We start from the raw sequence: 23,341 nt of genomic DNA on the forward strand, positions 1-23,341 counted from the left end.
TGTGAAAAGAGATTTTCAGAAATGAAAATTTGTAAAATCTCATTTGAGATGAACATGCACAATCAGTTTTGATGATAAGGAACACTAACTTTTAACCCCGATTAAATCCCCCCTAAAAGAAGTCCGTTTCTCTTGTTAGCAGCCCGTGATACAAAAAACCGTCCTCAATTATAGTTTTAACCATATTTTGAAGTTTCATGACTGCTGGTTTCCAGTTCCTCACATGAAGAGCTTGGAAGTCACCACTCTGTCCTAACAAATAAGCTGAACAGACTGAGAAATCAGCCACTTTTCTTAGATTATAAGAAGGGTGGACACAGGGGAAACTGCTGCCCCAAGATTGAAGAAACTGGATATGGGGGCCCAGGTCAGAGGCTCCGGAGCGGAACCCTCCCTGGGAACTGGTACAGGGCCAGAAGCCTGTAGTCGAGGAATTGCTGGAGGCTCCATGCAGACAAGTCAGAGAGAGAAACCTGCAGGAGGATCTGGTGTCATGAGCTTCACCCCCAGGATCTCAACCACGGTCCCTCAGTGCTTCCGGCAGGGGAAGAAGAGGAGCCATTCGGCAGCACTTCTACCAAGGCCTGCCCACCGGGGAAACTAGCTGAGCGAGGGGAGCTGGTCTTCCCACCCACAGTGCGAGAACACAGCTGGGACGCGCTGACCAAGCCCAGAATGGAGGCCCTGGCTGAGGATCACAGAGCCCTTCCCCTTCCCCACCCCCACCATGTCACTGAAGGCCTCTCCCTGGCACATCGCAGCTGGCTCACCAGAAAACATGACAAGGCTCACTGAAAGACAGAAGCGGAGTTTCAGGACACAGAACAAGCACCAGAACCAGGCATGGCAGGGATGTGGGAATTGTCAGACTGGAATTGAAAACAAACGCAACAAATATGCTAAAGGCTCCAATGGGTAACATGGACCAGGATAGCTGGGCAGTGTAAGCAGGACGGAAACCCTAAGGAAGACGCTAAAAGAAATGCCAGACATAAAACCACAGTAGCAGAAATGAAGAAAGCCTCGGGCCAATTAGTAACACGACTTGTGTAGGGTTGTGTCAACAGAAGCTACCCAAAATCAGAGTCTCCAAGGATGAGCGACTGCCGCAGAGGTGTACCACACATGGGATGGGAACACAAGAAGCAGAGGAGAGAGAGAAGGAACAGCAGAAACGCGTGAGCTGATCATGACTGAGATTTTCCCCAAACTAACATCGGACTCCAAATCCCGGACCCCGGACGCTCAGAGAACACCAGTCAGGATCAGTGCCAGGAACGTGAGACCTATGCATATCATTTTCCAGCTACAGAGTAATCAGACTAAATGAGGCAGAGGGAGAAAACACCTTATTACAGAGGAGTAAAGGTAAAAATCCACCTGACTTCTCCAAAGCCACGCCAGCAAGGAGACCGGAAAGTACAGTGTTTGGTGTTGAGAGAAGAAACCACTGGCCAGAGTTGTGTGTCCTGCAGAAGGCAAGGAGAAATAGCTTCTCTGGGAGCCAGAGGTCTCAGGAACTTGTCAGACCGCATAAGTAGTTCTTCGAGACGAGGAGGTGCCAGAGGTTGGAAACTTTGACTCACATGAAGGAAGGAAGAGCATCAGAGAAGGGATCGTAAAAGAAGGAAGGAAGAGCATCAGAGAAGGGATCTTTTCTTCATCTGACAGATGACAGTTTATTCAAAATAAGAGCCAGAATGTACTCATTATGCTTACATAAAACATTTGCCTTCTCCCCGGTTCCAGACCTGCCTATGTCATACCTCGGCATTGCTGCGTAGCTCACACAGCCCCAGTGTCCACTGCGTCTGACGACGGGATGCTTGCCAGCCCCTGGGCTAGTGCTCCACATGGGGTGTTCGGTCCTAGTGGTGCACGTGGATGTCCTTGTCTCAGGCCGGATCCGGGGGCAGGGGGAGCGGGTTTCAACCTGAGTGTGAAGTCGGCCATGGGACCCCATACGTGCCCACGTCACTGAGGAGGCCTTGAGAGCGGCAGGGAAGGACACGGACTCGGGCCCAGTATGGCCTTGCGTTTATCACTGCCCTGGATTCTCCTACATCCTAGTTATACCAGGATCTGTAATTTTTGTAAAATTTTATAAAACTATTTTATAAAATTTATTATTTTATAAATTTATTTTTATTTATAAAATTATTTTATAAAATGTATTATTTTATAAATTGTAAAATTGTAATTTTTATAAAAAACGAGATCATGCTACACAGTCTTTTCCATGATGGCCTACTGTGCTTGTTCCACACCAATAATAGGACCTTGGGGCACCTGGTGGCTCATTCGGTTGAGTGTCAGACTCATGACTTCGGCTCAGGTCATGATCTCAGGGTTGTGGGATCGAACCCTGCACCAGGCTCTGTGCTCAGTGGAGAGCCTACTTAAAATTCTTTCCCTTTCCCTCTTTCTCTGCCCCTCCCCTCACTCACCCATGTGCTTGCTCACTCTCACGGTCACTCTCTCCCTAAAATAAATAACTAAATCTTAAAAAAAATATGTGACTTATATCTTTTTTTTTTTTTTAAGTGGGCTCCACACCCAGCATAGAGTCCAATGTGGGGTTTGAACTCACAACCCCAAGATCAAGAGTTGAGCTGAGATCAAGAGTCGGTCACTTAACCAACTGACGCACCCAGATGCCCCCAATCTGTATCATTTTTAGTGGCTACATGGTATTCTGCTGAGCAGAAGGCCTTATCCTAGGGTAGCAGATACATTAGGTTTATCTCACATGTTGACTGTCCGTGTGGATGGCATCTCGGACAGAGTGTTGAGAAGGATTCTGAGGCTTTCTTGGCCTTGCCCTTCTGGCTGGCCCAGCCCCCGTTCAGACTTGTTTCTGGCCCTTCAGTGTTGTGAATAAGGCCCCAGGGACCGTGTGCCTCCTCCTCTCCTTATGCACTAGGGTGGTTACTCTTTAGGACAGATTACCGGCAGAATTTTGGGGGCCAGCGGTTAAGTTTTTAAATAGTTTTAAATAGCAAGTTACCGTGCTGAAAATTTACCCCAAGGGACATTTGTGTGCTGATCTGTTCCTGACATGGAGTATTAATTTCAATATTCCCTTCACTCTGAGAGGTGAAAAATTTTGAATGACAATTAAAACAAGGTATTGGAAGCAGTGTCATTTACGAGAACTCTTGCGCTCTGAACGGCGGGACGGTGCTGTACTTGGAGAAGCTGGTGGGAGTGGCCTCACGCCGCAAGCCCTGCTCTTCACACCTTTATTGCTGAGCTAGCTTGGATATGTCTATTTCATTTCTTTCTGAGCTAATCCCAAATTTTCCAGACCAGTCTTCTGGTTTGGCACTTGGCCGTATATGGTTCCAGCTCCCCATGTTTCCCTCTAGGCAGTAGAGCCGTCCCTTTAGTTCTGAGGGGCGGCCACTTTGTGCCTGAGCCTTTTGTCCCCCTGTACCCATGTGCTTCTGCGGGATCGGTCATGCGGAGCATCAGTGCAGGTCCAGGTTGTGACCAAGATGTATTCCTGGCCCCATGGAGCTCATGCTATAGGGGAGGACACAGGTACAGGTAAAAAGTGCAACAGAGTGTTACAGGGTTAAGTATACAGAAGTGTTTTTCATAGGCTATTAGTTTGAGCAGCTTGGGTTTAAAGTTTCTTTGCTGCCTGCCGTGGGGCCCGAATAATGATTAATTGCTTCGTTGTCTGGGTGTATGGTTTACAATCCTTTTCTGCTCAGAGTCGGCCTTTCAGCCTGCTGCCCCTGCCCTCTCCTGGCCCGGCCGCCACTCTGCACGGGGGGCTTCCTCTGGTGCAGCCGGCAGCGACTGGCCTGCCAACCCCCGGGAGTGGGGGTGCTGGCTGACATCACTTCTGAGGAGGGGACTGGAAGGCAGTGTGGTGGCAAGGCTTCTGCCCCCAAACGAACCTTCCTGCAGGTTGAGGGGCAGCTCCACTGCCTCCCCAGGATTCTGTGAGCCGTGATGGCATGCCACAGACACCAGGGGCCACTCTTTACCCCGTGCTGGCACCCCCGGGGTGGCCCTCTGTAGCCAGGAGAGGACACTGCATGTCAGCAGCACTCGGAAAGCCCGAGTCTGTCACTGAGCTGCCCAGTGGTCCGTGGGGCCTGTATGCTGGCCACTGAGGAGTCCCAGAACATTGAGCAGACGCCCTGTGCTGAGAATGGCAGTCTTGGGTCTGAGGGTGGGGAGTGGCCTGCAGCTTGCGGTCAGGGGTCTGTGCATCCCCATGCCCTAGTGCTGGCAGTTTCAGCCTGGTGCCCAGTGCGTCCTCCAGTCAGGGCTCCATGGCTCTGAGGTTCAGAGGGTGACAGTCCAGAGTTGTCTTCTCGTTAGTGGCAGCCATCAAAACCCTCCAGATCCAGATCTGTTGTTTGCTTCACATGACATTTGTGAACAGAATTTTCATGTGATTCACTGCCTTCTTAAGATTAAGATTATGTATTCATTTTCAATAGCGGAAATGAGGAAACAGAGGGAATTCTACCACAAGTTAGGCATGGAAGTGCCTGGAGATATCAAGGGGGAGACCTGTTCTGCAAAACAGCACCTAGATCCCCATCGGAACGGTGAGTGGGCTCCGGCGTGCCTGCAGCCAGGGCCGGGCTTTGGTATGAACCTCTTTCTCAGGATGCCCTGTGCCCCCTCCACAGTTTGTGGTACAACCTGGGAGTTTCTGGGGCCCAGCTGAGAAACGGGAGACAGAGGGTCCCCCATGAGTACCTGGAGGTGGGGTGCTGTGCACGTGGGCCTCCTGAGACTTCCCTTCAATTTGTACTGCTTCAGTGCAAAATTAGTGATATTTCCAAGTTGGTACAAATTAAAACAAATTATTCAAGTATTTCATGCCAGGGTGTTTTTCTAGTGACCCACAGGGGTTCCTGAGAAGTTTCTAGACTACCCTGTGTATGTTTAACAATGTTAGAAGAAAGGAGAGGTCCTGTCTGGCCCAGAGGAAAGGCATGGTCTGCATGCTGCACCCCTGTGGAGGCAGAGGGAGGCAGTTGTGGGCTGTTTGGGAAGCCAGGGGTCTTGTCCCAGCCACTTACTTGTAAAAGCAGTGTTGGAACGATAAAGATTGTAGGGGCCCTGTGCTACCTAGTCGGTAGTTGGTATATTAAGCATTGAGTAGTATTGGGTGCGAGGGTTTCTCTGCCCCTTTCACTGCCCCCACCAGCCTTTGCCTGCTATGTCCTTGTACACACACTTGAAGGGACACCGTGTTTTAACAGGTGCCCTGTCCAGCTCTCCCCAGTTTCATATCCTTTTGAAGGTGCAGCTGTCTTATTTGAATGAATTTTTATAGCATTTTGAGTATAGTGTACAGTTTAAAAAAAATAATGGTTTGACATTCTGGGTTTTGTAATATAATATCTCCTGTTACTGCTGAAAGGTGAAACCAAAGCAGATGACAGTTCGAACAAAGAAGCAGCAGAAGAGAAGCAGGAAGAGGACAATGACTACCACAGAAGTGACGAGCAGGTGGGTGCTGCCGCTGTGTGTGCACTGTGGTGGGCTTCAGAAAATCCTAACTACCCCAGCGGGTGTTACCTCCATTTACAGAGAAAAGGCCAAGTAGCCAAGAAAGTTGACACATTCAAATGTCAACATGTTTCCTTAGATTTTCCTTCTTTATCTTTTCTTTTTAATTGCCAAAGTGATAAATGCTCACTATAAAACATTTTAAATATAAAACAATTGAAGTCCACCGTCTGCACACTACTGCCCAGGTAGGATAATCCCATGTCAGGCGTTCTGTGCACCTGCACATACAGTATCAAGAGCTGCAGTCCTGCCTGTGTTAGAGGAAAGGAAACAACGCAGCATTGAGGGATCTGTGCATCCGCCACGCAAAAAGGAGAAGGAAACAGTCACAGAGATGCTGTAAAAGCTTGTGATCCAGTCTCATACCCATGGTACTGGGCCTTTCCATAGGATAACCTGCCTGGAAAGCTCTCACAGTCATCATACCGAAATTAGAATCATCTCGTTAACGTGAAAGACAGGAAAGTGCACAGTCTCAGCTGTTACTCAGCATGGCTCGGAGGACTCCAGGCACTCACTGAGACAGACCGAGATGTGTGTGACACAGCAGAACGCTGTCCCTCTCACGTCACCCCATTGTCTTCACATAACCTAAGACTGTCCGTGGGGGCAGTGGTAGAACTTGTTGTTGCTTGTCAGGGGATGAAATCATCTCAGTCTCAGCAGGTGTGGGGGGGGGGCCTCATCACAGGACTGAGAAAAACTTAAGAATATTCTAATAAGAAATTGTGTGAGGCTAAATGAAGCCACTGAAATGTTATGGAAAAACATAAGAAAAAAACCTGAATAATCAGGTGTTGGGTTATTTTAGAAAGATTTATTTATGTACTGGAGAGAGAGCGCCTGCGGGGGTGCAGGGAAGGCCAGAGGGACAGGGAGAAGCTCAGGCAGACTCCCCTCTGTGCTTCTCACAACCGGAGTCGAAACCAAGAGTCAGATGCTCAGTGACCGAGCCACCAGCCCCAATAATTATTTAGATTTAACAAAAGGTAGTATGGGTTTGTGTCGGCTTTTGCTCATACTATTGGGTTTATCCCATCTTCCTGTTTTGTGGAGTCTGTGTTTCTTCTGGAGGGACCGAGCATCCCTCTTCACGTCTTTTCAGAGAGTGTGTGTGCATAATGAATTCTGAGTCCCTCCGTGTTTCCCATACGGGGCTGCATGATACTGTGGCCGGGTGTCAGATTCTAAATTAGGAATAACTTTGAAGACAAACACTTCCTTCTTCTGTCACTCAGATGACTTGACTGAGTTGTGCACTTTTCACACTAAGCATGAGCAAAAGAAAAAGAAAAACAGCTAAGGGAAGTGCGAGCCCCCAAGTCTGAGACGCTAACAGGCCGGAGTCCTCAGGCCCAGCACTGACACTCGATGCTCCTCAGGGTTTACTGCTCTTGAACTGTGGCTGGGCTACAGTCCTAGGTATTTGTTCACAGAGAATCCTAATGCCTGGCGCGATTCTGAATTTATTCCTTATAGAGCACCTGTGGTGTTTCCATCCGCTGGAAGTGTTGCTCAGACACCTTGATGGCTCAGTGCCCTAACCCTCTCGCTGCCCTCTCTGCCCTCTGCCTTTGTCCCTGTTCCCACCCTTGTCCAGAGCACGTTTCTCCCTGTCCGTGGGACAGGACAGCGCCCACCCTGGGCTGCTCCCAGGAGGGCCTGAGGAAAGCACAGATTCTGGTGCACTGGTGAGTCACTAGAGTAAACATAAGATAATTAGAATATACACCTACTTTTAGGAAGAATTTGGCCCTCCTATAAGGCCCATATTCTGCCTGCTTTTGAGCAAATGGACTGTTCATCCCCAGAGGTGCTGTTGACCTGTGGAGTTCCCTGCACAAACAGCCACAGGAGGGTTGTGAGAGCTTCAAACCGTTGGGCAGCATGGCCACAGCCCCATTCCCTGCTCACTTGGGAAGCACGCACTGAGCCCAGCATGGCTGGGTGTGATGTCCAGGCCCCAGAGAGGAGGATCCAGAGCCAGTCTGGAGATGCCTGCCCCACCCAGGTTTGGGGGATGCTGGGTACAGTGTGCACCTATGCTGTACTGGTGGCCAAGGGGGTGGCCTCAGCCCTGTGGGACAGTGGAGGGGGGAGGCTGGGCACCACCCCCACAAGCCCTGAGCACCCACCCTGTCTGGGCAGCAGGGCTGGCTGAGGAGGGAGGAGTCAGTGAGTGTGGAACCCTCAGCAGAGCAGAAGACTCGGGGAGGCCAAGGCTCCCCAGATGCGAAGGCAACCAGGCAGCATCTATGGCTCGGGACATGTGAGAAAGGGTGCCTGTGGGACACTCTGGTCAACTGGGGAGGAGGACACAGGGCTTGGGGCTCCTGTGCCCAGTGAACAGAGAACTGTGTGCTGGGCTGGGTCACTAGGTTTGTGTGTATATCTGTGTGTGTAGCCGTAAACCGTAGGAAACAGAGAACGTGTGTCTTTCTACAGCTGACTTCTTTCAGGTGCAATTATATTTCCGAGAATTTGGGGATGCATGATGTTGCCACATAGTGTTGCTATGTACTCTGTGCACAGGCCATGGTATGCAGGGCGACACTGTGTCATTGCTCACTGACCTTTCTGTCCGGTGTCCTGGTCCCTCGGGTGCTCTGACACCTGAGGGGCCGACTGGCATGGCCAGCCAGGTCTCCTTGCACCTGTGCCAGACTGGACTCGCTGCTCCCGGACATGACGCCTGGTTGTCGTTCTCACTGCTGTCTTCGTGTGTGTACTAGTGGTGTTGAGCGTCTTTTCAAATGTCTCCTGGTTCTCTTGGGGCCTCCACTTTTTATCAAATTACTTATTCTGTCATGGACTGTATGTACTGGGCAGTCTGACATGCCTCCTCGAGTTGTCTGGGGCCTGCTTGCCCCCAGTCACTGTGCTCAGCCTTGAGGCTCTGGCATGGACTCATCAGTATTCAGAACTTTGCAGTCTCAAAGTAATGAAATTCATTAGTGTTTCTTTCCGTTATCTCAGGAAATTTCCCCACCCCAAGGTCATAAATATGTTCTCATAAATGTTTTCTTGTAAAATGTTTTAAAGTTTTACTTTTTACAGTGAAGTTATAAGCCACCAGCAGGTGATTTGAGTGCAGCTGGAGAAGAGGTTAAGTCTCTTTTCCTCCAGGTTCACTAGCTGGCTCATCAGCATTGGCTAATAGGCCCTCCTCACCTGTCTGATAAGAGCCTTCCATCCGTGCTGGGGTCAGTTGTGTTCTGTGCCACTGCTCCTGTCTCCCCTTGTGTCTAAACCCCGAGGAATTTACTGAGTTGCAATTATTTAATTATTTTACCTGTGAAGCTGTGGTTTCTGATGGGGCATATACCCCTTATTTTTCTTTCTCAAAATTATCTTGACTAATCACGCCCCTTTGCTCTTCCAAATAAAAACTAGAAAGCAGCCGGCCACACTTGCTGAACAATCCGGATAGAACTAGGGGGGCCCGCCAGCCTGCCTGCTCACCTGCCCACGGCTGCTCTCATCTCCCTCCCAGACCAGGGTCCCCTCTCCTCGTCTGTTTCATTTCATCCTCGCTCTTGAGTGGTCACTTCTCTGCTTCCTGCTGCGCTTTCCAGGCCCAGTGGCTGCATCTGGAGGCCCACCTACTGCGCCTTCCTGGCCCTTTCCCCACATCCATCCGTGCCGGTGTAGGTTTCCTTCATGTCTCTTGTTTTGGCGTCTTTGCTTACTAAATTTGAGTTTTTGTGCTCCATCATTTTGATCCTTAGTTGTTACTTAAATTTTGCCTTTCCCTTGTTCTCCCTTCTTCCTTCAGAATTTCTGTCACGTGTGTGTTAGACCCCCTCAGTCTCTTACCTCCTCTCCCTTTCTTTGTTTTCTTATTTTAATGGATATCTTGCTCTCTACTTCTTTTAGGTAATCTCCTCAAGTTGATCTTTCATGAAATTGGTCTGTGTTCTGCTGAGACTCATCTGTGGTTCAGCCACCCACTGAGTTTTTACCGGTTGTATTTGGTTATCTTTTTTATACCTGCCTGTTTTTTATTCAGAGTGTATTATGTCTTTAATTCCTTCTTTCTATCTCTAGTAATTTTAGACATATGTATGTCAGTTAATTCCTCCATTCTTTTTTTTTTTCTTTTGAGAGAGATTGTGCAGGCAAGGGGGGAGGGGCAGAGGGAGAGACAGAATCTCAAGCAGGCTCCACGGCCAGTGCAGAGCCCGACACAGGGCTCAGTGTCACGACACTGAGATCATGACCTGAGCTGAAATCAAGAGTTGGCTGCTCAGCCATCTAAGCCACCCAGGCACCCCTCCTTTGTTAATTCTTTTATCAGAATTTTGGGGGTCTGACAGTGCCATTTTTTGTGGCTGCTACTGGAAAAGGATTCGTTCGTGAGTGCTATATTGAGTGGGCCTTCTCAGCAGTCCTGCGTGGCCTGGGGGTCCTTCCTTTTGCATCTGCCGGGTACCCCCTCGTCCCAGAATCCCTTTTACTTAGTTACATTGCAGTCCCTTGTCACACGCCCTGTACTGTGACCCCACTGAACTGTTGATTGTCTAAGAGGTAACTGTGAACTTTCAAAGTTTGTGCCTTTGCTTATGGTTTTTTTCCTGAGCCCAGAGTCCTTTCTTCGCTAGTGACTTTGCCGTCCTGTGTCAAGGCCAGGCATCCTACTGCTTCCTTACAAAGCTTTCCTGGGCACATTCATGCAGAGTCAGGCGTGCCTGTCCCTGCTGGCCACATGTTCTTCCTCATCGCGCCAGCAGAGCACTCTGCACAGCCCATGGGATGGGGCTCGGGGAGAAGCTCAAGATGGGGCTGCAGTCTGTGTCCATTTCCCTCTGAGACCAGCGCTGTGTGTACAATGAATAAATAATTCTCAGATTCACTTTGAAGTACTATGTTCATAAAACAGAATTAAAAGTGTTAGATTATATTTCACAAAACGGTAAACAGATTTTAAGATAATGTGTATATAACAATGAAAGTAAAGCCCCCTTCCACAGTGTTGAGGCCAAAACAGATTTCTGATTTCACAAAGCCAGTGTTGTCACATTTACTGGAATGAGTAGCTTCTCCAAGAGCCTCTGAGCCACATAGCACGCCCCCGCCCCCCGCCCCGGGAGGCCTGCCAGCCTGTCTTTCTCTCCCAGGTGAGCATCTGTCTGGAGTGCAACAGCAGCAAACTGCGGGGCTTGAAACGGAAGTGGATCCGCTGCTCGGCCCAAGCAACAGTCCTGCACTTGAAGAAGTTCATCGCCAAAAAACTTAACCTTTCGTCTTTCAACGAGGTAATAGTTGTACCGCAAACAGAAAGTGTAGCAAATCTTTCCTCATTTGTGGAAGTGATACTTCTAAAGGTCTTCGGGGTTTTTTGTTTTTACATCTTTGGAGATTTTAAATCAGAAAAAAAAATTTTGGGTTTGTTTTGCGGGCTCCCAGATAGTGTGATGGGACACAGTGTGGCCAGACGAGGGCATGGGGAGCCCCCTAACAGGAGAGACAGCAGTGGGGATGGCAGGGAGAGGCTGAGACGTATGAAAGGCCTTGCTCTCGACGAGAAACACCGTTCTGTAATTTCACAAATGGGTTATTGGCTGGGTAGGGGGTGAAACGGTTGGGAAGGTCGATAAGGTAAAATACTTCCAGGTATTTTGTGGTAAATGATGGGAATTGAATGAAAGTCTGCACCTCTGGTGTGCACAGGGGTTGGTGGCTGGCAGCTCTAGTGAGTACCTTGGCTCAGATTCTCGGGGAGCCTTCCCGAGGCAGCAGCACTTACACTAAGCCATATTTTGCTTATGGGACGGATGTGGATTTGAGGAACCAGAAGGCAGATCATACTTGGCTAAATGGTGACCCCCACAAAAAATATGTCCATTTCCTAACCCCCAACACATGTGAACATGACTTTATTAGAAAAAAAGTCTTCGTCAGTGTGTCGAGAATCTTGAGATGAAGAGATCATCCTAGATCATCCAGCTGGGCCCTAAATTCAGTGGCAAAGGTCGTTATAAGAGGAGAGCAGACACAAATTGCCTCAGTCAATTTTAAAAGGTAGATATCTTACAAACTGTCTTCTCTGACTACAGCAGCATTAAGTTAGAAATCAGTAACGGAAGGAAAACTGGAAAGTTCGCAGAACTATGGAAATTAAACGGCACACTTTTTTTTTTTTTAAGATTTTATTTATTTATTTGACAGACAGAGATCACAAATAGGCAGAGAGGCAGGCAGAGAGAGAGAGGAGGAAGCAGGCTCCCCGCCGAGCAGAGAGCCTGATGTGGGGCTCGATCCCAGGACCCTGGAATCATGACCTGAGCCGAAGGCAGAGGCTTTAACCCACTGAGCCACCCAGGCGCCCCAAACAGCACACTTTTTAAAAGAGATTTTATTTATTTATTTGAGAGGAAGAAAGAACACAAGCAGGGGGAGCAGCAGAGGGAGAGGAAGAAGCAGACTCCCCATCAAGCAGGGAGCCCCCCAGGATCCAGGACCCCAAGATCATGACCTGAGCCAAAGGGAAACACTTTGCCAACTGAACCACCCACGCACCCCTAATCAACACACTTAAACAACTAATGGATCCAAGAGAAATTGGAAAATACTTAGAGAAATATGAAAGTGAAAACACAACTTACCAAAATCTGTGCGAAGCAGTGCGAAAAGGGAAATGATGCTATCAATACTTAATTAAAAACAAGAAAGATCTCATCGACAACCTAAATTTACCACTTGAAAAACTGGAAAAAGAACAAACTAAACCCAAATCTAGCAGAAAGAAAGAAATACTAAAGATCAAAGCAGAAATAAATGGAATAGAAAACAGAAAAACAATAGAGAAATTCAGCAGTTCTTTGAAAAGGTCAATAAAATTGACAGGGCCCCTCGGTGGCTCAGTTGGTTAAGCCTCCGACTCTTGATTTCAGCTTGGGGTATGATCTCCGGGTCGTGGAACTGAACCCCGGATTAGGCTCTGTGCTTAGCACAGAGTCTGCTTGTCCCTTGCCCCCACCCCTCTATGTTTTCTCTCTCTCTCTCAAATAAATAAAATCTTTAAAAATCATATATTTTTTAAAGATTTTATTTATTTATTTGAGAGAGAGAGAGAGTATGAGAAGGGGGAGGGTCAGAGGGAGAAGCAGACTCCCTGCCAAGCAGGGAGCCCGATGCAGGACTCGATCCTGGGACTCCAGGATCATGACCTGAGCCGAAGGCAGTCGCTTAACCAACTGAGCCACCCAGGTGCCCCTAAAAACCATATTTTAAAAAAAAATTTTTTTTACAAACTTTGGACTAATGGATTAAGAACAAAGACAAATTATTAAAATCTAAAATGAAAGCAGAGGCATTATTACCAGTTCTACAGAAATAAAAGGGATTGTCAGAGAACACTGTGAACCATTATATGCCAGCAAATAGGATAACCTAGATAAGTGGACAAATTCCTGGAAACACAGAACCTACCAAGACTGCATCACAGAGATGCAGAAAGTCTGAACAGACCTACGACTGATAAGGAGACTGAACCAGTAATCAGAAATGCCCAAGAGAGCAAAGCCCATGACCGGATGGCTTCTTAGGTGACTTCTGCCACTTAAAGAAGAATTAATACCAATCCTTCCCCAACTTTTCCCAAAAAAATGAAGGGGAGAGAAACTTCCCAGCTCATTCTATGGGGCCAGCCTTACCCTGCTATCAAAGTCGGACAGAGACACTGTAGGAAAAGAAAACTATAGGCCAACATCCATGATGAGCACAGATGCAAAAATCCTCCATGAAATACTAGCAAACAGGATTCAGCAGCATGTTATAAGAACTATATACCACAACTAAGTGGGTATTTCTGAAATGGAACTGTGGTTCAACATACAAAAACTGATCGAGATAATGTGTCCCAGCAACAGGATGGAGAGGGGAACTACATGATCATCTCAACTGATGTAGGTCTGCAAGGCATTTGACAAAATTCAATACCCTTTTGTGATTTAAAAAAAAAAAATAGGAATGGAAGACACATGAAAATAAAAGCCATATATGAAAACCCACTACAAGCATCAGACTCACTGGTGAAAGACTTACAGTGTTTCCTTTAAGATCAGGAACAAGGTAGGGATGCTGCTTTCACCACTTCTATCCAACATGGGACTGGATGTTCTAGCCAGAGCAGTTAGGGAGGAAGAATATATAAAACACATCCAAATTAAAAAGGAAGAATTAAAATTATTTCTGTCTGCAGATGATATGATCTTACATGTAGAAAACCCCAAAGATTACACACACACATTAGAACTAATAAATTAATTCAGCAAGGTGGAAAGACACAAAATCAACACAAAAATCAGCTGGATTTCTGTACATTAGCCATGAATAATCTGAAAAGGAAATTATAAAAGAAAATTGAATGTACAGTAGCATCAGAAAGAATAAAATACTTAGGAATTAACCAAGGAAGTGAAAGACTTACACACTAAAAACTACAAAAATTGCTGCAAGGAATTAAAGAAGGCATAAATAAATGGAAACGTATCCCAAGTGGGTGGATTGGAAGACTTGATGTTGTTAAAATGTTAATACTACCTAAACAGTCTATAGTTAGAGCAATCCCTATCAAAATCCCAATGATCTTTTTGCAAAAATTTAAAAACCCATCCTAAATTTTATTAAATCTTGGTGGACCGTGAGTACCCAAAACAATCCTGAAAAAGAACATAACTGGAGGAACCACGCTTCCTAATTTCAAAACTTTTACTATAAAGCTACATTAGTAAAAAAGTGTGATATTGACATAAAGACAGACATCTAGATCAGTGGAATTGAATAGAGAGTCCAGAAATGAACCCTTATATATGTGGTCAAGTGATGTTCAGCAAAGGTACCAAGACCACTTAGTGGGGAAAGGATAGTCATTTCAACAAATGATGCTAGAAAAACATCACCATGCAAAAGAATGGTGTTGGAACCCTACCTCACATCATATGCAAAAGTTAACTTAAAGTAGATCAAGGACCTAAATGTCAGACCTAAAACAGTAAAGCTCTTAGAAGAACACATAGGACAAAACCTTTTTAAAATCCATGACAGTGAATTTGGCAATGATTTCTTAGATGGGGCAGTAAAGGCACGGTCAGAAAATTTAAAAAATAGACAAATTGAACTTTCAGAAAATGAAAAAATTTTATACAGATTGTGCGAAATTATTTGCAAGCCATACCCTGATAATGGATTACTATCCTGAATATACAGAGAACTCTTAAAACATAGCATAAAAGAAATCGTACAACCTGATTTTAAAATGGGCAAAGGGCTTAGACATTTCTCCAAAGAAGACACAGCCAATAGCCATGAAAGGGAGCTCAGTGTCACTGTCAGGGAAAATACAAATCAAAACTACAGTGAGAACTACCTCATACCTATTAGGACAGCTACTGTAAAAAAAAAAAAAATAATAAGTGAATAACAAGAAAGTAAAAGATGGTGAGGATATGGGGAAACGGGACCCTGTGCACCATTCGGCAGGGAGGTGATGGAGTGTAAAATGGTGCAGCCACTGTGGAAAACAGTGTGGACGGTCCTCAAAAAATTAAACGTACAATCACTGTATCATCCAGCAATTCCACATCTGGGTGTGTTCCCCAGAGAATGGAAAGCAGGGTCTTAATGAGATGCTGGCGGCACCACCGTGATCATGGCAGCGTTATGCACCACAGCTGAGACGGGGAGGCACCCTAGTGTCTGCAGACGGGTGGGTGGACAGACGGTCGGATGGATGGATAGATGATTGACAGATGGAAGGATGGATGGACAGATGAGTGGATGGATAGAGAGAAGGATGGATGGATGAATGGGTGGATGGATGGATGATGGATGATGGACAGACGGATGGATAGAGGGACAGATGATGGATGGATAAGAGGATAGACAGGATAGGCTAATGGAGAGATAGAAGGATGGTTGGATGGATGAGCGGATAAACAAAATGGACATACAATCCACACAATGGAACACTCTCCAGCCTTAAACAGGAAGGACATTCTGACACCTGCCCCCACCGGGATGGACCCCAAGGACACTGTGCTCAGTGACATGAGCAACCATAAAGGAATGACACTATGTGACTCCACTTCTATGAGTCCCCGGAGGAGTCAGATCATAGAGACAGAGTGTGCATAGTGGATGTCGGGCTGGGGACAGGGGGAGATAGGGAGCTAGTGTTTCTTGGGGGCGGTTTGGGAAGAGGAGAAAGTTCTGGAGGTAGAGGGTGGGGCTGTTCGCAACATTTTGAACGATAAAATGGTAAATCTTATGTGTATTTTACCACATTTAAAAAAAAAAAAAAGGAATGAACTCTTGATACACAAAAAGAGAGGCGGAAGGCAGTCTGAGGCCTGGAGCTAGCGCAAAGCTATGCAGACGGACAGAGCTGGAGGGATGTGGCCTACTGGCTTCAGGTGGGGCTCTGAGAGGTTCAGTCAGTCGTTTTCAACTCCCCAGCAGTGGGGTTTCGGGACAGCCCTGGAGACTGATTCTGAGATAGCCAAAATGATTTGCTGGTCTCTCCGGTGGGGCTGCAAGTGGGGAGCAGGTTCGGGCTGTGCTCCTGGGTGGATGGCCTCTGGGGACAGGCTGCTGTGGCCACTGCCCCCCGCACAGTGGAAAGTGAACTAAGAGGTGAGTGTCAGGGCCCCTGGTTAAGGTTGGGGTCCTTGGCATGTGGAGCCATTTGGAGCCCAGGGTCATGATGAGGTCATCCAGAGGGTCGGCATGTAGAAGGGTCCTGTCTGGGGGAGGTGGGGTTCAGAGCCACCCCCGGCCTCCCCAAGTGTTCTCCCCAGCCTGGCCCTCCTGCAAACGCAAGAGCCTTCTTCCCCTTGCCCTGAGGGAGCAGTTTAAAAGACCATCTGAGTTAGCATCATTTGTCATCAGGGAAACAAATTCAAACAATGAGACACCACTCCACACCTGTCAGAATGGCCAAAATCCAGAACTCTGACCACCACATGCTGGCAAGGGTGTGGAGCAACAGGGACTCCTGTCCACGGCTGGTGGAGACAATTTAGCCGTTTCTTACAAAACTAAGTACACCCTCACCATGTGGCCCAGCAGTCCCACTCTGTGGGGTCTCCTCGAATTAACTGAAACCTTACGTCCACACGAAAACCTGCACACCATTGTTTACAGCAGCTTTCTTCACAATCACCAAAACCTGAGAACCACCAAGAAGTCCTTCATGTGTGAGTGGGTGAATTAGCTGTGCTCCACGCAGACCTGTGACTCATGTTCACAAGAAACGAGCGCCCAAGCCGTGAAGAGACCTGGAGGAGCCTTAAATGCACGTCACTAAGGAAAGACGCAGCAGGATTCCAGCTGTGGGACATCCCGGGAAAGGCAGAACCAGGGGGACAGTGACAAGACCTGCAGTGGTCGGGGGCTGAGGAGAGGAGGGCGAACAGGGGGAGCACGTGGCATGTGGGGGCCGGGAACCAACTCTGGGTCATACTGCAGTGGGGGCCTGTCCTGATGCCCTCGTCCAGACCCCGATGTCATCTGTGTACCCTGGGTGATGGTGTCGTGTCTGTGGAGGCTGGTCCACCGTAAGGGACATCCACTCCGGTGTGGATGTGGCTCACGGGGGACTAAGGTGCATGGGACATCTCTCTCTGCTCCCCTTGGTGCTCTCACCCTCAAACTGCTCTAAAAATAGTCTTTTTTAAAAAGAAAGGAAAGGGGCGACTGGCTCAGGTAATGATCCCAGGGTCCTGGGATTGAATCCCACATCAGGCTCTCTGCTCAGTGGGGAGTCTGCCTTTCCCTCTCTTTCTCTCTCTCTCCTGCTCTCTCTCTCCTTCTGGCCCTCCCCACCGCCCACATGCTTCTCTCAAATAAATAAATACGATCTTATTAAAAAAAAAAAAAGAAGAAGAAGGAAAAAGACCATCTGAAGAGCCCATTTACTTTTTCCACTGAGATAAGAGGGACAGACTTGGCCAGGAGACTGATGCAGTGTGGTAACCACAGCTGAGGGCCCTGGAGGGGCCATGGTGAGTGGGGACCCCCCCAGGCGCCAGGTGCTCCTGGCCCTTAGGTGGGTTGGGGTGGGGCCTTTTGAGCAGTCCCCACCTGTGCCACCTGGAGACAGGACACGATCCCCCACAGGCGACTGACATCATGTGGCCCAACTGGCATAGCCAGCGTGGCCCAGGGGGCAGATGTGCCGAGCGCCGTGCCCTTGGCACCCTGACTGAAGCCTTCTTCTCCCACCAGCTGGACATTTTATGCAACGAGGAAATCCTGGGCAAGGACCACACACTCAAATTTGTGGTTGTCACAAGGTGGAGATTCAAGGTGAGACTTTGGAAAAGTTGGGTTGTTGGTTGCAAATGGCAACTACTTTTCTGTGCATATTTTTCAACTAGGAGCTTAGAAGTAACTGTCACGGCATTGTGAAAGACAGTCATTGTGCTGCCATCCATGCTGCAGCCGCACAGGGTCTTAGGCAAGCACCATCCCCTGACCACCCTGTGGTGGGCTGCTGCATTCAGAGGGTGCGGGGGACCCTCACTGATGCAGGAAGCAGATGGCAGGACCCCAACTTGAGGGGCATGACAGCTAGCGGGGGTGATGGCTAGCAGGACCAGGTGGGGCAGCAGGTGTGCACGGGTCCCAGGTCTCCTGGACCCCAGGAAGGGGGGGCCGTCGGCGTGGCGGGTAGCTAACTCTCTGACTTTGTCTTACAGAAGGCGCCGCTCCTGCTCCACTACAGACCCAAGATGGACCTGCTCTGAGCCTGGCCCTGGGCCGGCTCTGCTGCCCTCCGTGCCACCTGCGGGTGTCGTGGGGACCAGACTTCTGAATAGAGAGTATTTATAACTTTTGTATGAGAGAATTCACACTCAGCAAGACACTACCAGCACCACGGTTACAAGACGACAAAACACTTCACAGTCTCAGCGGCAGAAGGGGCGCCTCTCACAGACCAGATGGTAAACACGGTGGCCAGGCGACCTGTGCTTGCTTCCCAGGCCTTGGAAATCCGGTCATTTCCGTTGCATTTATGAATTAGGGTTCATGCTAAGCCTCAAAAATCCTTGTACATTTACTGAACCCTTCCTAAGTTATTGAAAAATCTCTCTCCATGGTGAATGACAATATTTATGTTGCCTTTAGCTTCCTGAAGACTCAGAAGATATATAAAGGGTTAATTTTAAAACCATTCCATTAATTCTATGAGTTTGCCGTGGTATTTCATCATCCACCACGTTAGGAACCGTGACACGCCCATAGCTCCCCTGCCTGGCCTGGGGCTCTGGGTTCTGAGGCCCCAGGGTGACGGGGGGGCTCCACCTGCTGCTACCCAGACATGGGCACTCCCCACAGGGTAGACCCAGGTGGCTTGGCCAGCTTAGTGCTGGTTTGCAGAGCCATTCTTGTTCTTAGACGGGACTGGTGTTCAGTAGGGCTCTGATCCTTCAGGGACTTAAGTTCCCCACTTAATTCTTTCCCGGGTTCATCATGCTGAAGAGAGAGGTGGTGGCATTGTGTGGGGTCTCCCTGAGACGGTGCCGTCAGTCGGAGGAGGGCTGGCACCCAGGGCATGCAGACTGAGGTTCCCGCCATGTCCACCCCACGCTGCCCCATGGACAGGGATGTTGGGGCGGTACCCTCCAGCAAGCTTTGGAGGAGCCTGCTGGCTGCTCTTTAAGTTCCTTGACCTGAAATGCCAGTCACAGGCAGCACACATTTTGTCTACCCCTTTCTCCTCCCAAGTGTTAACATTTTTGTGGGATTAGTGAATAAACTCTGACGGCACATAAGTATTTGTCCCTTTAAAACAGTAACTGGGAACATGGAAAGGCAGCAGGAGAAAGCAGCCGTTTTCCAGGGTCGTGAAAGTGTTCTGGGGTTCTGTGGCCATCCTTGTCCTCTCCATCTGCCCGCACTGTCCGTTTGTCTGTGAGCTCTGGGTTCCTCCCCCTCGTCCTCAGTCACCCCCAGGCAGCCGCAGCCACCCACCTCCTTTGTTCATGGAATGTGTCACCGTCCTGTCTGGAATTTCTTCTCACATTTGCTTTGAACGTTATGGTGGGGTTTTTTCTGTTTCCTTTTCTCTTATATACGTGAGACCTAATCTTGGTGACAAGAAAACCATTCAAATTAATTCAGTCCAAGTGATTCTAACATAAGGCCTTTTAGAAGCCTCGAAGCAGGTTCTGTTAGGAATTGGTCACCAGTCACCCCTCCCTGAAGCCCCTTCACCCCCGGTGCTGTTTGCCGTGTTCAGTTCGCTAGCTTGCTGTCCGTCCGAAACACGTCTGCAGGTTGCTCCACGAGGGTCACTGAGTAGGTGTGTATGAGTGCATATGACCTGTCTACCTCAACATACACATTGTTGCTGAAGCCACACTAACCACAGTGTGGTCTGGGCTCTGGCGTTGGAACTCGGCTGTTTTCCTGGGCGGCGGTGGAGGGGAGGGTCCCACAGTGTAAGCATCCAAATTCAAACGATATCAACTCACAGTTCAGGTCAGACTGAGTGTCGCTGTCAGAATCTCCTAATAGATATTTGTGACTTTGTAGCTATCTTTGGAATCACTTGAATTTGCTATGGTGCTAAGTGGATGTATTTCGATACACAGGTGGAGGTGGTCAGGGCCAGCGCTCACACCGCCGGCTGGCTGCTGACCCACCCGTGACCCCCTTTTGTAATCGTGTTACCCTGACAAAACCTCAGCTGCAGACCTACTATTTTTCTAAGATTCCTCATGCAGACTGTCTTCACTGCAGGGCGTCCCCAGGGACTCACAGCCCTCGGCAGACGGGAGCCCAGAGCCCGTGTCCTGGGGCGACTTCTGTGGTCCCCTCCCCACTGGCACGCTTTCATTTCACCTCAAAAGGCTGAGTTTCATTTTTTCCAGCATGCAAGCCAGGATCAGTTTCTTTTGTAACAGACGGAGTTCCTGTGAAGTGGTCTTCACGACTGTTGACGCTGGTAATAACACACGTGCTGTTCAGTCACCTTCCTGCGTCACTGTCACCGGCAGTGGGACCCGCTCCCCAGCACACGGGCTCACTACGTGCAGTTCTCATGAAGATAGAAAATTCAGATAGAATATATAATATTGAATTTAAGATTTGGGGGGTTAAAAAAAAAAAAGAAAACTTAACTTTATAAAATTATTTATTCTATTTTAAGCCTTCTATCATATTTTCCCATCCAATTGTTTGGTTTCCGTGGTCCAGCTTTATTTACAGGCATATAAAATGAAATTGTGACATGTTTTGCAAGCTTCTTCTTTTTACTTTGAGTAGCTTTTAATTTGTACGTTTTTGTTTCGTATAGATGAAGAGCAACATTCATGCTTTTGTGCGATAGGTTCCAAGATGCATTTATTAGATATCTGTTTAAATTGTAATGTCACATCTCTTCTGCTAAATTGAAAGGGAATGTCGGTGGAATTTCAAAATATGTGCATTCAGCTATTTGGTTTTTCCTTCTCACTGTTGTTCCAAGAACGCTGTTCGGGGATGGTTTGTGTGTGTGCCCCGTGAGAAAACACCTGTCCACAACATCTGAGGGCGCATGACCGGGCAGGCAGCTGCCAAGCGCTGTGTGGCCGCCCCAGGTCTCCCGTCTTCAGACCCCGCATGCTCACAGCCCTGGATATGCCACCGCGTATCGACCATACGTGGGATGGTGCTACTCCCCCTGCGGCCCCAGCCCTCCGGGTCCTGCGGCCTCTGATGCCTCCTTGTGGTAAAGTCTTTAGAAATTCGTTTCATTTTTTCCTCAAAGCTCACAGGCGGGCATTTTAGAGCTTTTTAAAATGTGTCATTGAATCGATTGTTCTAGGAACAAGCCCGCTGATTTCTACTTTATACGTGAATATTAGATACGCTCTCAAGATGTTGAAAGTAAACAGCGCAGGTAGCCAAATCAGAAAATACCCAGTTTCTCTGTTTCCTCAGGAAATCATTAACACTCCAGCATATCACGTGTGACCTTTGCGTGATAAGCCAGTGGGTTTCTCTGCCTTGGTATTTCAACAAACTACAGAAGTTGGGATAAGTAGATTAGAAAACCATTATTCACACTAACCATAATTTTGCAAAGGTTCTGTCCCTGCCAGGCAGGGACCCAGGTGGCGCGGCCGGGCCACCAGCCCACCGAGGAGGCTCTGCCTGCACAACCCACCCCCCCACCCTCCACCTGCATCGCGTGTGGGTCACCACATCCATGAGCGCATCTGAAGGATGGACTGACGTTTGAGTGTCCCCTAAAATGTGTGTAGCATTAGTGTAAATGTCTATTCCGACAGTTTAATTGGGTCTAAGGAAACCATTTTTCCCCAAATGAAGGGTCCAGGGGTGTGAGCCACCATTAGCCTGATCGTCACACGTGTTGCGGTTTACTGAGATGACAATGCAGATACATATTTTTGACTGTTTAATTTGAAAGTTTACATTTTTTATGCTTTGTGTTGGTGTGTAATTTTTGTACTATTGGTGGCTAGTTTTTGTCTAAAATCTTTTTTGGAATATTGCTTAAATGTTTTGATTTTATGATAGTGAAGCTTGTACTCAGTGTTTTGCCAATTAATATTATATGCTTGTAATAAAAGCAAAAGAAAAACTTACCTAAAATTCTTTCAGACTGGAAATTTATAATCTAAAATTACTTGGCTTTTGGTTTTATGGGGGTTTTGTGGGGCTTTTTTGTAGATAATGTAAAATATTTGTATGAGCATATGGTGGATGGTCTGTTGTCTACTACAGTATGATGAAAACACCACAGGCGTTGGTAGTGTCTGAAGGACACACCCCTCACACCATTCTCTGCTTCACTCTGTCCTGAACCCGCACAGGTTAACTCCCTTATCCCGCTTCACGTGGCCCCTGTAGCTGCACAACTCCTGTGGAACTGGCCTGGGGTTCGGTACCACAGGTTTGGCGGGAATGTGTGTACCGTCTGCGCTCATCTGTCTGCTTGGAGTGAGAACTCACTTTGGTGGAGAGCGCCATGTGCCAATGAAAATACTGTTAAAAAAAGAACCTGCTAGTCCCTGTGGTGGGTGGGCTGACAATATTTTACTTCCCTGTTAGGGTGTCAGTCGGAGCTCCCAGAGGAGCAGAAGCTGCAAAGACACATGTACAGGGATCTGTGTCTGTTGTCGTGAGCGCACTAAGAGCACACACGGGTTGTGTTTTCCCAGAATGTCAGCTTTATTCAGTTGTAAAGCAAGGCTAAAGCAGGTTTAGGGTCCCAAACTCAATGACGTTTCATTGCATATGTCATTTTGGCATCATATATCTCACACAAACCAAAGCGCGTGAGAAAATCATACAACAAACAAGATACAAGGGGATAAGTTGTTAATAAACCAAATGCAAAGTCAGCCTGTGAGCGAGCAGTTGAGATGAGGATAAAGTATTCGTTGTGTCCGGGCCGTGGTGGGTGGTGGCAGGGTGGGGCGGGGGCTCTCCCTGTTCAGAGATCAATTGGACAGAACTTGGTGGCAGTTGCCTTCTGATCCAGTCAGACATGAAAGCATGATCATCTGGAGAGTCAACGCTTGCTGCAAAGGTCCTGCCTTTTAAAGGAGTTGAATCGATGGTGGGCCTTTGCCAGGTTCTCCTGGTTCTCCTGGTTATCAGTTCTTGGTGCTGTTGGCCTGTGCTGGTCTCGACGGTCCCTGCTTCCGGAGGGTTGCATCTCTGCTCGACAGGACTGACTCCATTTGCTGTCTGCATGCATGTTCAAGGAGTTTGCTCTGTGGAGGCCATCTGTCCGCTGCAAACTGGGGAGGCCTGTGCAGTGCTGTGAAGGGCAGGA

The 23,341-nt window shown here is 48.0% G+C and overlaps 1 protein-coding gene across 4 annotated transcripts in view; it reads left to right on the forward strand.

The window, feature by feature from the left end:
- The window catches only part of PCGF3 (polycomb group ring finger 3), a 52,272-nt gene extending 30,120 nt beyond the window's left edge, over positions 1 to 22,152 (forward strand). For all 4 annotated transcript variants that reach the window (XM_032333517.1, XM_032333515.1, XM_032333516.1 and 1 more), the window contains 5 exons: positions 4,461 to 4,571; positions 5,396 to 5,484; positions 10,665 to 10,802; positions 17,776 to 17,856; positions 18,249 to 22,152. In XM_032333517.1, coding sequence (XP_032189408.1) covers positions 4,461 to 4,571; positions 5,396 to 5,484; positions 10,665 to 10,802; positions 17,776 to 17,856; positions 18,249 to 18,296 — 467 coding nt within the window. In that variant the 3' untranslated portion in view covers positions 18,297 to 22,152. The remainder of the gene's footprint in view (positions 1 to 4,460; positions 4,572 to 5,395; positions 5,485 to 10,664; positions 10,803 to 17,775; positions 17,857 to 18,248) is intronic.
- The last annotated feature ends 1,189 nt before the right edge of the window (positions 22,153 to 23,341 follow it).

Source organism: Mustela erminea, chromosome 2, assembly GCF_009829155.1.
Source record: "Mustela erminea isolate mMusErm1 chromosome 2, mMusErm1.Pri, whole genome shotgun sequence".
NCBI lineage: Eukaryota > Metazoa > Chordata > Mammalia > Carnivora > Mustelidae > Mustela > Mustela erminea.